This window comes from Oncorhynchus tshawytscha, linkage group LG26 (assembly GCF_018296145.1).
Source record: "Oncorhynchus tshawytscha isolate Ot180627B linkage group LG26, Otsh_v2.0, whole genome shotgun sequence".
Classification (NCBI taxonomy): Eukaryota; Metazoa; Chordata; class Actinopteri; order Salmoniformes; family Salmonidae; genus Oncorhynchus; species Oncorhynchus tshawytscha.
In genome coordinates, this window is record NC_056454.1 from 14,300,722 (window position 1) to 14,315,852 (window position 15,131).

The 15,131-nt window shown below is 42.1% G+C and overlaps 1 protein-coding gene across 1 annotated transcript; it reads left to right on the forward strand.

The window, feature by feature from the left end:
• The first annotated feature begins 1,690 nt into the window (after positions 1–1,690).
• On the forward strand, positions 1,691–15,052 carry phgdh (phosphoglycerate dehydrogenase). Its single transcript, XM_024388958.2, has 12 exons — positions 1,691–1,987; positions 2,676–2,827; positions 4,509–4,574; positions 4,731–4,785; positions 4,956–5,054; positions 5,143–5,275; positions 5,385–5,533; positions 10,172–10,324; positions 13,447–13,585; positions 13,900–14,027; positions 14,147–14,363; positions 14,643–15,052. The coding sequence occupies exons 1-12, from the start codon at positions 1,850–1,852 to the stop codon at positions 14,795–14,797; spliced, it is 1,584 nt and encodes a 527-aa protein (XP_024244726.1). The 5' UTR covers positions 1,691–1,849; the 3' UTR covers positions 14,798–15,052.
• Positions 15,053–15,131: the final 79 nt, after the last annotated feature.

Below are 15,131 nucleotides of genomic sequence, written 5' to 3' on the forward strand. Positions count from 1 at the left end.
CTAGTACTTCAAATCCTATGCTCTACCAACTGAGCCACATCCTCACAAACTACTTGACGTCTCGGTGTACTCAATTACTGTGTTGTGCATTGTTTTTTCTTCATGGTGGTGGAATGTCTGCAAGTGACCTCAGGTTCATAGCCTCTCATTATTTGGACGCTTCCTTTAGACTCTCCTTGTATTCATTCTCCTGGTTCAAACTACTTGAATTCGGAGCCATTCGGCTTCGGGAAAAACAGTGACTTGTCGAGATCTGGTGGTTGCACCTCTACATTTTCCCCCATCAACTGCATGCACTGGAAGAAACGAAAAAATATCAACAGTGTTATGGTCATGGTATAACAATGATGTTATGCTGTGGTATGCTCTGCATAGTTCTTGCTTTAATATTTGTACATTTATGTTTCTAGAGCCATACTGCAATTGAGCTTCGATTCACGTTTAGCTGGAGTATTTGGCTGTTTTGGCTTCCAGAGCCAATTCTCCATCAAAACAGAACATGTAAAATCCTTGGACTTTAAGGAGTGTCCATAATTAGCCTAGTGCTTGTGTAACAGTATTCTTCTTGCGTTGTGTACAATCAATCATCGACACGAACTCCAACGTGTAGCACCAGTCATGGAGATTTACTCTGATAGGAACAGCACAAAATTGCACTTCGTGCAATGCACGGCTCACCATCCAACTCTGCACTCACGCACTGTACAAAATATACGAACCCCCCACCAGACACAGTAAATTGCTAGCTAGTATTAGCGAGAATTCTCTACAACAAAATGCACAACAAATATTCACCAAAAAACGCTGGATCTTAAGTGTGATGTTCGAATAACATTTACAAACAAATTGATATAAATTGTACATTTAAATCCTCACTTGGGAGTATAAAAATCACTTGACGTACAGTGCTTTTGCAACCAACAACTTGGCTGATTTGGTGCCTGTTCACTGGGACGATTCTAACTGAAACATCCTCCCTCGTAAGCAAGCTACGCAAACCAGCCAATAAGATGCCATGTTGAGTAGGTGAAGGCAAGACAAAACTAAAACCAAAAACCCATTGGCTTAACAATAAAGTGGCAAGGGGAATCACCAATATAACCCTGTTACACTTGCCCAGCTACATGTATAGACAATACAATTAGGTAAACTAGATATCTATTCATGATAGTACACAGACCACTAGATACACAATGTTGCATTTTTAAAAGGGAGAAATTATAGATCAGCTAACTGCATGACCATAGAAAGACTGGGTAAAGTTAGGGATGGAGTTTGACACTACAGTTTCGACGAACAGAGACAGGCCTGTCATCTGATAGTCTAATTGAGGTGCTTAAGTCTGTGCTTGATTTAGGAAGCCTATCACAGATTTTGAAAGCTGTTTCACTAAGTTTGAACTGATGTTCTTGAGAAATCAGCTACAAATGTATAATGTTTAAGGGAGGGAGTGGCTTGCACTCAAATACACATTTTCTTATGTTTTGAAAATTGTAATAAAATAAAAAAATCAGTCTTTGAAACAAATAATCAGCAGAATTGTGTTACTATTGTACAACATTTCCATGTGATTATTGCATAGTATTTCTGGTCCAACAAGAATATAGCAAATATAATTGATGTGGTTCCAGCTTCAGTATATATTGTCTCTCCCTGTTTCAGCATCACGTCAGAAAACTGGAGATGAGAAGAGGCGGGTTTACTTTGAAAGGGGGCAGTCCTTAGCCGAGTATTTGATTTTATTCAAAACCAACTGAACTGAGAACTTTTCAGCGTGTCCATCAGTTTACGAAAAAGGGTTCACCCATTCAAGTGTGAAAGTTTACCCAACGGTTGAGAGAACAGCGAAATGGCCCCAATATCCATCAAACGCATTTTAATCAGTGAAAGTGTTGACCCTTGTTGTAAGAAGATTCTGCAAGAAAATGGAATCCAAGTTACAGAGAAGCAAAATATGAGTAAGGATGATTTGATTGCGGAGATCAAGGTAAGAGTTTACATATTTTTTCTAATTTGCATGAATTCCACGTAATAAACATTTAAGGCATGTTCCACGATGTCTTTCTAAAATTAAAAAAAAATCGCAGTTGCTATCAAATGTATAATATGGAAAAGTATGTCGCGTTTGGTCATTGGTTGAATAACCTCATCAAAAGTCCCTCTGGGGAAAAAAACGATGATTTCTGCGTTTCAGACAACTGGATTTTATTTTGCGGATGATTTACAGCAGTTGCAGTTTAGTGGATTCTTGCATGTGCGATCTTGTCCTCCTCTCTTTGGTGTCGCGCTATAGTGTATTACAGCCTTCTTGGAAATATGATGCAACTGCACCAAGTATTTACTGATTTCCCTCGTTTGGCCGACTTTAGTCTATAAACACTATAGAATTACATTTAGACTGGGGCTTTCTTCCCGTTCTACCTCGTACTTTCAAAATGTAGACTATACATAGTTTGATCAATCACACCAGAGACGACTCATCTCATATTTAGCTTGTTTTCCTCATGACATCATGTGATGCCAAATCAATAACGAATGTTTGATTAATGCAAGAATTCCAACTATATAAGATCATTCCTTATCTCATCAAATTACTCCAATGAACAATAGATAATTTTGTCATGCACTGGCATCACTATGCATATCATCTTTTTTCCTTTACAATCCAACTCCAGGACTATGATGGCCTGGTGGTTCGATCAGCAACAAAGGTGACAGCTGATGTCATCAATGCTGCTGGTAACCTCAAAATCATTGGAAGAGCTGGGACTGGCGTTGACAATGTGGATGTGGATGCTGCCACTATAAAGGGCGTAATTGTCATGAAGTAAGTTTGCAAAATAATAGTGTCATTCGTTAAGTCGTTGATATATCCGTGTATCGTTTTAAGGAAACTCCTACAGTTGAAGTCAGAAGTTTACATGCACCTTAGCCAAACATATTTAATGTACATTTTTCACAATTTCTGACATTTAATCCTAGTAATAATTCCCTGCCTTAGGTCAGTTAGGATCACCACTTCATTTTAAGAATGTGAAATGTCAAGAATAAATAGTAGAGTGATTTATTTCAGCTTTGATTTCTTTCATCACATTCCCAGTGGGTCAGAAGTTTACATACACTCAATTAGTATCTGGTAGCATTGCCTTAAAATTGTTTCACTTGGGTCAAATTTTTCAGGTAACCTTCCACAAGCTTCCCACAATAAGTTGGGTGAATTTTGTCCCATTCCTCCTGACAGAGCTGGTGTAACCGAGTCAGGCTTGTAGGCCTCCTTGCTCGCACACACTTTTTCAGTTCTGCCCACAAATGTTCTATAGGATTGAAGATGGCAATTCTAATACCTTGACATTGCTGTCCTTAAGCCATTTTGACACAACTTTGGAAGTATGCTTGGGGTCATTGTCCATTTTGAAGACCCATTTGCGACCAAGCTTTAACTTCCTGACTGAAGCCTTGAGATGTTGCTTCAATATATCAACATAATTTTCCTACCTCATGATGCCATCTACTTTGTGAAGTGCACCAGTCATTTCTGCAGCAAAGCACCCCCACAACATGATGCTGCCACCCCTGTGCTGGATGGTTGGGATGGTGTTCTTCGGCTTTTCCCTCCAAACATAACAATGGTCATTATGGCCAAACCATGTGCAGTTACAAACAGTAGTCTGGCGTTTTTATGGTGGTTTTGGAGCAGTGGCTTCTTCCTTGCTGAGCGGCATTTCAGGTCATGTCGATATAGGACTCGTTTTACTGTGGATATTGATACTTTTGTACCTGTTTCCTCCAGCATCTTCACAAGGTCCTTTGCTTTTGTTCTGGGATTGATTTATACTTTTCACACCAAAGCACGTTCATCTCTAGGAGACAGAATGCGTCTCCTTCGTGAGCGGTATGACGGCTGCATGGTCCCATGGTGTTTATACTTGCGTACTATTGTTTGTACAGATTAACGTGGTACCTTCAGACATTTGGAAATTGCTCCCAAGGATGAACCAGACTTGTGGAGGTCTACAATTGTTTTTCTGAGGTCTTGGCTGATTTATTTTGATTATCCCATGATGTCAAGCAAAGAGGCACTGAGTTTGAAGGTAGGCCTTGAAATACATCCACACCTCCAATTGACTCATGTTATGTCAATTAGCCTATCAGAAGCTTCTAAAGCCATGACATAATTTTCTGGAATTTTCCAAGCTGTTTAAAGGCACAGTCAACTTAGTGTATGTGAACTTCTGACCCACTGGAATTGTGATATAGTGAATTATAAGTGAAATAATCTGTGTAAACAATTGTTGGAAAAATTACTTGTCATGCACAAAGTAGATGTCCTAACCTACTTGCCAAAACTATAGTTTGTTAACAAAAATGTGTGGAGTTGTTGAAAAATTAATTTTAATGACTAAGTGTATGTAAACTTCTGACTTCAACTGTATGTCTAAATCAAATCACCACAGATCAGTCTTTTCCCTGAATATTAGACTATTGTATGTGTCATTACCCTCTTCTAGCACACCAAGTGGCAACACCATCAGTGCTGCAGAGCTGACATGCACCCTGTTGATGAGCCTCTCAAGGTAAGACACTACAACAGATGATACAGAATACCTCTCGGGCCTAGTTCATGGTATTGGTTAGACACTGCTTTGCACTATACACCCCCATCTGTCCTTTTCATCATACTTTTACAGGAAGGTTTGATATAACTTAATTCAAAACCCTTCCCTTCCTAGACATGTGCCCCAAGCAGCCATGTCCATGAAAGCAGGGAACTGGGATCGTAAAAAGGTGAAGAGTATTTTGCCTTCCCTTTTATTTTGACACACAAAGCAATTACTCTCACGTGGTCTGCCCCGGTATCCATCCAATCATCAATAATTCAATCTGCTTTTGTAAATCTATGTTGTCTCAAACTCTTCAGGGACCTGGGTCAAAGTTGTGTTAATGATTTTTTTCAGTTCATGGGCACAGAGCTGTACGGCAAAATACTTGGAATAGTTGGACTTGGAAGAATTGGGAAGGAAGTCGCCACCAGAATGCAGTCCTTTGGCATGAAGGTTGGTTCATAATCCTCTGAAAAGTAAAATGATCTTTAAAAGCTGCCTACTGTAGCACGATAGTGGTAACTGAATTTGCTTTCGACAGACCATCGGCTATGATCCAATCACCACTCCTGAGGTGACTGTTACCTGGGGGGTCGAGCAGATGTCCCTGGAGCAGCTGTGGCCCCAGTGTGATTACATCACTGTCCACACTCCCCTCATGCCTTCTACAGCTGGTGAGTTTTATAGAGGTGGCATGGTTGTGGTACTGGAGGGTGATTAGATCGATTATCAAACAAAAACCCCATTATTTTCCACTTGAGGTTAAATTGTTGTTTCTCCTAGGACTACTGAAGGACACGTCATTTGCCAAGTGCAAGAAAGGTGTAAAGGTCGTGAACTGTGCACGCGGGGGCATCATCGATGAGGATGCTCTCCTCAGAGCTTTGGAGTCTAGACAGTGTGGAGGGGCTGGCCTCGATGTTTTTGTCGAGGCAAGAATACCACGTCACATCGTTTTTAAAACAAGCCATAGAAAGTTGGTTGCAATTTCAGTTTAATCCACCAGAAAAGACAATTATTACAACAAATACTATGGTTAAACTCAAAATATACTAATTAATAGAAAAAAATAGATTTATTTTGGGAATCAAAAAAAGGTATAATCTTTTGGAGTTATGTCACACATGCAGCTAACAAAAATATATATGAAATGTCTGCTCTATCCAAAATTACAACCAACTCATTGGAGCATTACCGCAAAAGTGTTAGAGGGAGAAAGTAAGGAACTTGTCTGCATTAAAGATATAATAACAAAGCAAAAACAGGTTTTTAGACATTTTTGAACATTTATAAAAAATAACAACTGAATTATCACATTTTACATAAGTATTCAGACCCTTTACTCAGTACAAATCCAAGTCAAATTGATTGGTCACATACACATGTTTAGCAGATGTTATTGCGGGTGTAGCGAAATACTTGTTTCTACCTCAGACATTGCAGTAACATCGAACAAGTAATGTCTAAAAATTTCACAACATATACCCAATACACACAAATCTAAGTAAAGGAATGGAATTAAGAATATATAAATATATGAACGAGCAATGTCAGAGTGGCATAGACTAAGATATAATAGAATACAGTATATACATAAGAGATGAGTGATGCAAAATATGTAAACATTATTAAAGTGACTAGTGTTCCATTTATTAAAGTGGCCAGTGATTTCAAGTCTATGTATATAGTCAGCAGCCTCTAATGTGCTAGTGATGGCTGTTTAACAGTCTGATGGCCTTGAGATAGAAGCTGTTTTTCAGTCTCTGTCCGATGCACCTGCACTGACCTCACCTTCTTGATGATAGCAGGGTGAACCGGCAGTGTCTTGTGTGGTTGTTGTCCTTGATCAGCTTTTTGGCCTTCCTGCGACATCGGGTATTGTAGGTGTCCGAGTGGGCAAGTAGTTTGCCCGCGGTGATTCATTGGGCAGACAGCACCACCCTCTGGAGAGCCCCGAGGTTGCGGGCTGTGCAGTTGCTGTACCAGGTGGTGATCCAGCCCTACAGGATGCTCTCAATTGTGCATCTGTAAGAGATTGTGAGGGTTTTAGGTGCCAAGCAACAAAAACAATCAGCCTCCTGAGGTTGAAGAGTGTGTGGATGGACCATTTCAGTTTGTCAGCGATGTGTACGTCGAGGAACTTCAAGCTTTCCACCTTATCCACTGCGGTACCGTTGATGTGGATGGGGGGTGCTCCCTCTGCTGTTTCCTGTAGTCCATGATCATCTCCTTTGTTTTATTGACGTTGAATAAGAGATTATTTTCCTGGCACCACACTCCCAGAGCCCTCACCTCCTTTTGTAGGCTGTTTCGTCATTGTTGGTAATCAAGCCTACTACTGTTGTGTCGTCTGGAAACTTGATGATTGAGCTGGAGGCCTGCTTGGCCACGCAGTCATAGGAGAACAGGGAGCACAAGAGGGGGCTGAGCACGCACCCTTGTGGGGCCCCAGTGTTGAGGATCAGCAAAGTGAAGGTGTGGTTTCCTACCTTCACCACCTGGGGGTGGCCCGTTAGGACCCAGTTGCACAGGGTGGGGTTCAGACCCAGGGCCTTGAGCTTAATGATGAGCTTGGAAGGTACTATGGTGTTGAATGCTGAGCTGTAGTCAATGAACAGCATTCTTTCATAGGTATTCCTCTTGTCCAGATGGGTTGAAGCACCTTTGACGCGATTACAGTCTCAAGTCTTCTTGGGTATGACGCTACAAGCTTGGCACACCTGTATTTGGGGACTTTCTCCCATTCTTCTCTGCAGATCCTCTCAAGCTCTGTCTGGATGGGGAGCGTCGCCGCACAGCTTTTTTCAGGTCTCTCCAGAGATGTTAGATCGGGTTAATGTCCAGGCTCTGGCTGGGCCACTCAAGGACATTCAGAGACTTGTCCCGAAGCCACTCCTGCGTTGTCTTGGCTGTGTGCTTAGGGTCGTTGTTCTGTTGGAAGATGAGCCTTCGCCCCAGTCAGAGGTTGTGAGCGCTCTTGAGCAGGTTTTCATCAAGAATCTCTGTTTTTATTTATTTGACCAGGCAAGTCAGTAAAGAACAAAGGCCGTCATTGTAAATACAAATTTGTGAGGATGGCACCGATAGAGAGGGCTGCCTCATTTTTAGTCCTTAGGAAACTTTGCAGTATTCTGTTTTTTTAAAGCATTTCACTACACTCGCAATAACATCTGCATGTGACCAATGAAATTTGATTTGATTTGGCCTACACCGGCCAAACTCAGACGATGCTGGGCCAATTGTGCACCGCCCTATGAGACTCCGTATAACGGCCGGTTATAATACAGCCTGAATTCGAACCGGGGAGTCTGTAGTGACGCCTCTAGCACTGAGATGCAGTGCCTTAGACCGCTGTACCACTCGGGAGCCCGTTCATCTTTCCGTCGATCCTGACTAGTCTGCTGCTGAGAAACATCCCCAGAGCATGATGCTGCAACCACCATGCTTCAACCTGGGGATGCTGCCAGGTTTCTTCCAGACAACGCTTGGCATTCAGGCCAAAGAGTTCAATCTTGGTTTCATCAGACCAGAGAATTTTGTTTCTCATGGTCTGAGTGTCCTTTAGCTGCCTTATGACAAACTCCAAGTGGGCTGTCATGTGCCTTTTACTGAGGAGTGGCTTCCGTCTGGCCACTCTACTTGATTGGTGGAGTGCTACAGAGCTGGTTGTCCTTCTGGAAGGTTCTCCCATCTCCACAGAGGCACTCTGGAGCTCTGTCCGAGTGACCATCGGGTTCTTGGTCACCTCCATGACCAAGGCCCTTCTCCCCCAATTGCTCAATTTGGCCAGGTTGGCCAGCTGTAGGAAGAATCTTAATGGTTCCAAACTTCTTCCATTTAAAAATGATGGCCACTGTATTTTGGTGGACCTTCAATGCTACAGAAATGTTTGGATACCCTTCCCTTTATCTGTGCCTTGACACAATCCTTTCTCGGAGCTCTACGGACAATTCCTTCGACCTCATGGCTTGGTTTTTGCTCTGACATGTACTGTCAACTGTGGGACCTTATGTAGACAGGTGTGTGCCTTTCCACATGTCCCATCAATTGAATTTACCACAGGTGGACTCCAATCAGGTTGTAGAAACATTTCAAGGATGATCAATGGAAACAGGATGGACCTGAGCTCAATTTCAAGACTCATAGCAAAGGGTCTGCACTGTATGTACAGTACCTGTCAAAAGTTTGGACACATCTACTCATTCAAGGGTTTTTCTTTATTTTTACTGTTTTCTACATTGAAATAACACATGGAATCGTGTAGTAACCAAACAAGTGTTAATCAAATAAAAATTTATTTTAGATTCTTCAAAGTAGCCACCCTTTGCCTCGATGACAGCTTTGCACACTCTTGGCTTTTTCTCAACCAGCTTCACCTGGAATGCTGCGGTCCTTCACTCTGCGGTCCAACTCATCCCAAGCCATCTCACTTGGGTTGACGTCAGGTGATTGTGGAGGCCAGGTCATCTGATGCAGCACCATCACTCTCCTTCTTGGTCAAATAGCCCTTACAAAGCCTGGAGGTGTGTTTGGTTATTGTCCTGTTGAAAATCAAATGATAGTCCCACTAAGTGCAAACCAGATGGGATGGCGTATCGCTGCAGAATGCTGTGGTAGCCATGCTGGTTAAGTGTGCCTTGAATTCTAAATATATCACAGACAGTGTCACCAGAAAAGCACCATCATGCCTCCTCCTCCATGCTTCATGGTGGGAACCACACATGTGGAGATCATCCATTCACCTACTCTGCGTCTCACAAAGACACAGCGGTTGGAACCAAGAATATCACATTTGGACTCATCAGACCAAAGGACAGATTTCCACCAGTCTAATGTCCATTGCTCGTATTTCTTGGCCCAAGCAAGTCTTTTTCTTATCCTTGTCCTTTAGTATTGGTTTCTTTGCAGCAATTTGACCATGAAGGCCTGATTCACACAGTCTCTTCTGAACAGTTGATGTTGAGATGTGTCTGTTACTTGAACTCTGTGAAGCATATATTTGGGATACAATTTCTAAGGCTGGTATCTCTAATGAACTTATCCTCTGCAGCAGAGGTAACTATGATGGTTTTTGCAACTGCAAACCAGAATAGAAAGAGGAGTGGAAGGCCCCGGGGAACAACTGAGGCGACTCCGGGATGCTGGCCTTCTAGGCAGAGTTCCTCTGGCCAGTGTCTGTTCTTTTGCCCATCTTAATCTTTTCTTTTTATTGGCCAGTCTGAGATGTGTCTTTTTCTTTGCAACTCTGCCGAGAAGGCCAGCATCCCGGAGTCGCCTCTTCACTGTTGACGGACAAAAAATGTGCTTTTCGTTCAAAAAAAAGAATTTCTAAGTGACCCCAAACGGTAGTGTATATATTTATTTACAAAATATATCCATATTTATTTACAAAAATATATGGGGGATTGGAAATGATACAGACAATTACATTGATAGAAGCCACAATATATCTGCAATATTAAATCTAATTTACCCACTAAAAAATAATCACGTTGTATTAATTTATTTTACTTCTCTTCCCTTCAATATTGCCAGTCTCACTTACATCATGGCGTTACATTCGTTCTCAGGAACCCCCAAAGAACCGTGCCCTGGTGAACCATCCCAATGTGATTAGCTGTCCTCACCTGGGTGCCAGTACAAAGGAGGCCCAGGCACGCTGTGGGCAGGACATCGCTCTGCAGATTGTGGACATGGTGATGGGCAAGAGCTTGGTTGGAGCAGTGAGTTCTTCTCTCCTATTACAGTCAAGAAAATGCCTATAGGTGCCCGACTCTTAATAGGTTTGTTTCTTTGATTGTTGTTGTGTTGCTATGGTGAGAGAAACTGTTCCCTTCAGACCTTGAAACGTTCACGAATTGATCGTGTTTGTAACAATGTAACACAAAATGTAACCCTCAAGGTTGTTCACAAAGGATTCTAATGATACATTCTTGCAACAAAACTATCTTCAATTATTGAGTCATACTTTGCAATAATGTTAAAATCAAATCGCATTTTATTTGACACATGCTTCGTAAACAGGTGTAGACTACCCGTGAAATGCTTTCTTACAGATCCTTCCCAACAATGCAGAGAGAAAAAGTGGGACATAATATAAAAATAATAACACATGGAATAAATACACTAACGAAAACTTGTCTATATACACAGACTTAGTACTGGTACTCCATGTGCAGGGGTACAAGGTAATTGAGGTAGATATGTACATATAGGTAGGGATAAAGTGACTAGGCAACAGGATAGATAATAAACAGTAGCAGCAGCATGTGATGAGTCAAAAGAGGTAGTGCAAAAGGGGTCAATGCAGATAGTCCGGGAAGGTTTTTGGTTAACTATTTAGCAGTCTTATGGCTTGGGGGTAGAAGCTGTTCAGGGTCCGGTTGGTTGTTTGGTTAGTTCGTTTTACACATGAAGTGTAGTAAAACCGGTTGGGCAAAAACAATGCATCTCAATGCAATAGAGCTTCTTGATACACTTTTCGGTCCTCATTCCAAATTATAAACCAGGTGGTTCGAGCACTGAATACTGATTGGCTGAAAGCCGTGGTATATTTAAGTGAAAATGCCTAAGAAGCTGGTGTTTGGAGGACATTGGGACAGGTGTTGACAGGTGTTGTTAGGCCCAAGACGAAGACCGTGCCAATATATCCTCCAAACAGCTGTTTCGAAGGCATTATCACTTTTATATACCATGGGTTACCAACATATTCAAATAATGATTCATATATTCATAAAAAAATGTATTTTGATGAATTTATTCATACAATTTCATCCTTCCACAAGGTATAGTCCCGACACAAATCTAGGGTTGCTACCCAAGCCTGCTGATCTTTATTTCTATCGGTTCTGTTGCCAAAGACGCGACCCAGTCGTTTAGTCTTTTTGATCTGTATCTATGGAAGCGACCCAGTCGTTCGTTCTAAATGTTATATTGCCATACTGACTGGCAACGTTCTTATCACTTGCTTGCTAGCTAGCCAAATATGGCAGGTAGCCTAGTGGTTAGAGTAGGGGTGGACAAACTTTTTGGCTCGGGGGCCACATCGGGATTTTGAAATTCAACAGAGGGCTGCATTTTTTGGGGGGACCAATTGTTTGCAAAAATCCATTTGCGGGGGCCTCCCGAGTGGGGCAGTGGTCTAAGGCATCACTACAGACCCGGGTTCGATCCCAGGCTGTGTCACAGCTGGCTGTGACTGTGGGACCCATGAGGCGAAGCACAATTGGCCAAGTGTCGTCCGGGTTAGGAGAGGGTTTGGCGGGCCGGGCGCATGCACGCTGACACGGTTGCCAGGTGTACTGTGTTTCCTCCGACACATTGGTGTGGCTGGCTTCCAGGTGAAGCGGGCATTGTTTCAAGAAGCAGTGCGGCTTGGATGGGTCGTGTTTCGGAGGACTCTCGACCTTCACCTCTCCCGAGTCCATACGGGAGTTGCAACAATGGGACAAGACTGTAACTGCCAATTTGTTTTTTTTTGTGTCTTGCGTGCCAGATTGAAGTGCCCAGCAGGCCAGACAACTGACTTGGTATTCCCCTTTCCCTAACTCACAGTCATGTCAAACAGTGTTCCCAGAATAACAACAAAGTAGCTGCATTTGCAGTTGTATAAGCTGTTTTCTAGTGACATTTATTTGGATACATCCAATGAGCTAATGAGGCGAGAATTCACCTGGCATAGAAGTGCTCTCTCGTTAGGGCACTGTTCAGAAGAGCTAGCCAATAGCACATCTAACATAATCTCTCCAAACTGAAGCTGGAAAGACAGCAAACTAGCTGCACTTTGTTTTACCTGTGTGTGTGTGTGTGTGTGTGTGTGTGTGTGTGTGTGTGTGTGTGTGTGTGTGTGTGTGTGTGTGTACATACAGTACCAGACAAAAGTTTGGACACCTACTCATTCCAGGGTTTTTCTTTATTTTTACTATTTTATATATGTTTAGTGTTTATATATATATATATATGGGAACTCCTTCAAGATATATACACACTAAAATGCAAACATACATACCCGGTTAGAACACCTACTCATTCAAGGGTTTTTCTTTATTTTGACCATTTTCTACATTGTAGAATAATAGAGAATATTTATATATATATATACTGATTCATGATTTCGACTCACTGAGAAAAGCTACCTGCCTGTCTCATCCCGACTCCCAACACGTTCATTAATATGCGACAGCTGGAGATCGAATTTGACTATTGAAACAATGTTGCAGGCTCCACCTGTTTACGAACAGTGAAAAGCTTACTTACGGGCCCTTCTCAACAATGCAGAGAGAAAGAAAATGGAGAAATAATAGAAAAGTAAAACACGTAATAATAAATGCACAACGAGTAACAATAACTAAGCTATATACCAGTACCGTGTCGATGTGCAGGGGTCCGAGGTGGATCGGTTCATGTAACTAGGAATAAACCGTAGCAGCAGTGTATGTGATGAGTAAAAAAAAGTTTGTGCAAAAAGGGTCAATGTAGATAGTCTGGGTTGCTATATGGTTAGATATTTAAATAACCTTTTAGCAGTCTTATGTCTGCGGGTAGAAGATTTTCAGGGTCCTGTTGGTTCCAGACTTGGTGAATCGGTACCGCTTTCTGTGTCGTAGCAGAGAACAGTCTGTGACTTGGGTGGCTGGAGTCTGACCAATTTTAGGGCCTTCCTCGGACACTGCCTGGTATAGAAGACCTGGATGGCACCTGGTATAGAAGCTTCTGTAGCACCTTGCGGTCGGATGCCAAGCAGTTGTCATACCAAGCGGTGATGTAACCCGTCAAGATGCTCTCAATGGTGCAGATGTATTACTTTTTTTGATAGGTTACATGTTGTGCAATTTGGTGTGTGCAGGTGAATGCCCAGGTTTTGGCAAGCACATTCACCCCCGAGTCTCACCAGTGGATCAAACTTGGAGAGGCCATAGGAGCTGTCCTGAAATCATGCACCACCTCTAAACAACCCTTCAGCCAAGTCCAAATCATAACTCAAGGTAAGCACTGCCAGGCATTAGACTGTGTCCTAATATCATTCAGTTGCTTAATTTTCTCTGAAACTGCTGATCAGGCTTGATAGATGAAAAGATGTGTTAACATTACACGACCACTGTTCTCAGATCAGTGATCATAGGGTAAAGGAGACGATTGATGCCATTTTTGGATGCCATTCAAGCACACATGTATTAGTGGAAGATTTGGTTGTGCTTTGGTTTGTCTACCCCTAGTGGTATAATGGTGTAAATCACAAAAGTGTGAGCTCTCTGGCCATGCAAACTGAACATGGTCTGTTGTTTTTATCACAACCTAGGAGACTGCTTGAAAGATTCCTCCGCTTACATGACCTCAGCAGTAATGGTTGGATTACTTAGTGATGGGTCCCAGAGTTGCCCCAACCTGGTCAATTCACTGACCCTGGCCAAGGAATCTGGAATCACGGTAAAATGGCCACCATTGACACTTGGCTAAAGGTCATATTTTATTAATGACCTATCTTGTGTAATATAAATAAATAATCTTATTTGAGATGGATGACATTCTTTAAAAAAAAATCTCAGGTAACCAGAAACCACAGTGAGGGTCTGACTCAAGGTGCATGTGAGGTGGAGATCTCTGTCAATGGCTCCAGCTACAGAGCTACTGGTTCAGTACAGGGAGGAGTACCAGTCTTGTTGGAGCTGAATCGCAGCGTGTTCCGACAGCCCGTCTCTCTCACTGGCATCCTGCTGTTCTTCAAGGCCGTGGCGTCTCCTCCGCTCCTGCCCTCTGTGACTGGTGATAAAGCTATTTTTCACATTGTAACCTCACTATTGACTAAATTGAGCCATTCTTCTGTCTATTCAGCACAAGATTAGCAAGGTATACCGCCTTATTTGACATAATCAAACTTGAATGATTTCTCTTTTCAGTCTGCATTCTTAACTCTTTACTTTTTCCGCCTTTTACCATCAGGATGTGCTTACACCAAGCTAGCACTTGACAGCAAGCTTGCAAGATGAGCAGAATAACTGTTGACGCGTATTTTACCTTGACTGTCTCCCACTCTTTCCTCAGGTTTGCTGGCCACGGCGGGAGTGGAAATGGAGTCATTCAGTGCCCCTGCAGCTCGTAGTGGAGATCAGTGGTACTGTGTGGGGTTATCCTCTCTCTTGGTGGACCTTGGTGCCTTAAAATCTTTAGTGAAAGCAGCAGCACAGGTCTCTGTGTAAATGGCAGTGAGAGCATATTGTTACAATGCTGAAGGACCAGTAGAGCGTTCCAATGTCTAAAAATCGAACCACTGAAGATTTGAGTAATCTACATGGTTTCTTTTTGGCCTTTTAGCGTTTCAATACTTACTTTACAACATGTAGAAAGTATTTGTTTTATTTAACATTACACATCTAGAAAAAATACTAAAAATGCCATTTCTATTGTAGAGATGCTGACTGTGTAGAATTTAATAAATACCTGTTACATTGTTACAATTGTTTTATATTTTCTTGTATTCTCTACTTGCCGATTTTGCTAAATTTTCTCAATGTCAACACACCAGTAGGAAGG

Excerpts from the sequence above, each read along its gene's own strand:
- phgdh (XM_024388958.2), top strand. The coding sequence starts at position 1,850 with ATGGCCCCAATATCCATCAAACGCATTTTAATCAGTGAAAGTGTTGAC. Across the intron at positions 2,828-4,508 it reads AAGGGCGTAATTGTCATGAA|CACACCAAGTGGCAACACCA; the intron begins GTAAGTTTGCAA and ends ACCCTCTTCTAG. Across the intron at positions 10,325-13,446 it reads GCAAGAGCTTGGTTGGAGCA|GTGAATGCCCAGGTTTTGGC; the intron begins GTGAGTTCTTCT and ends TGGTGTGTGCAG.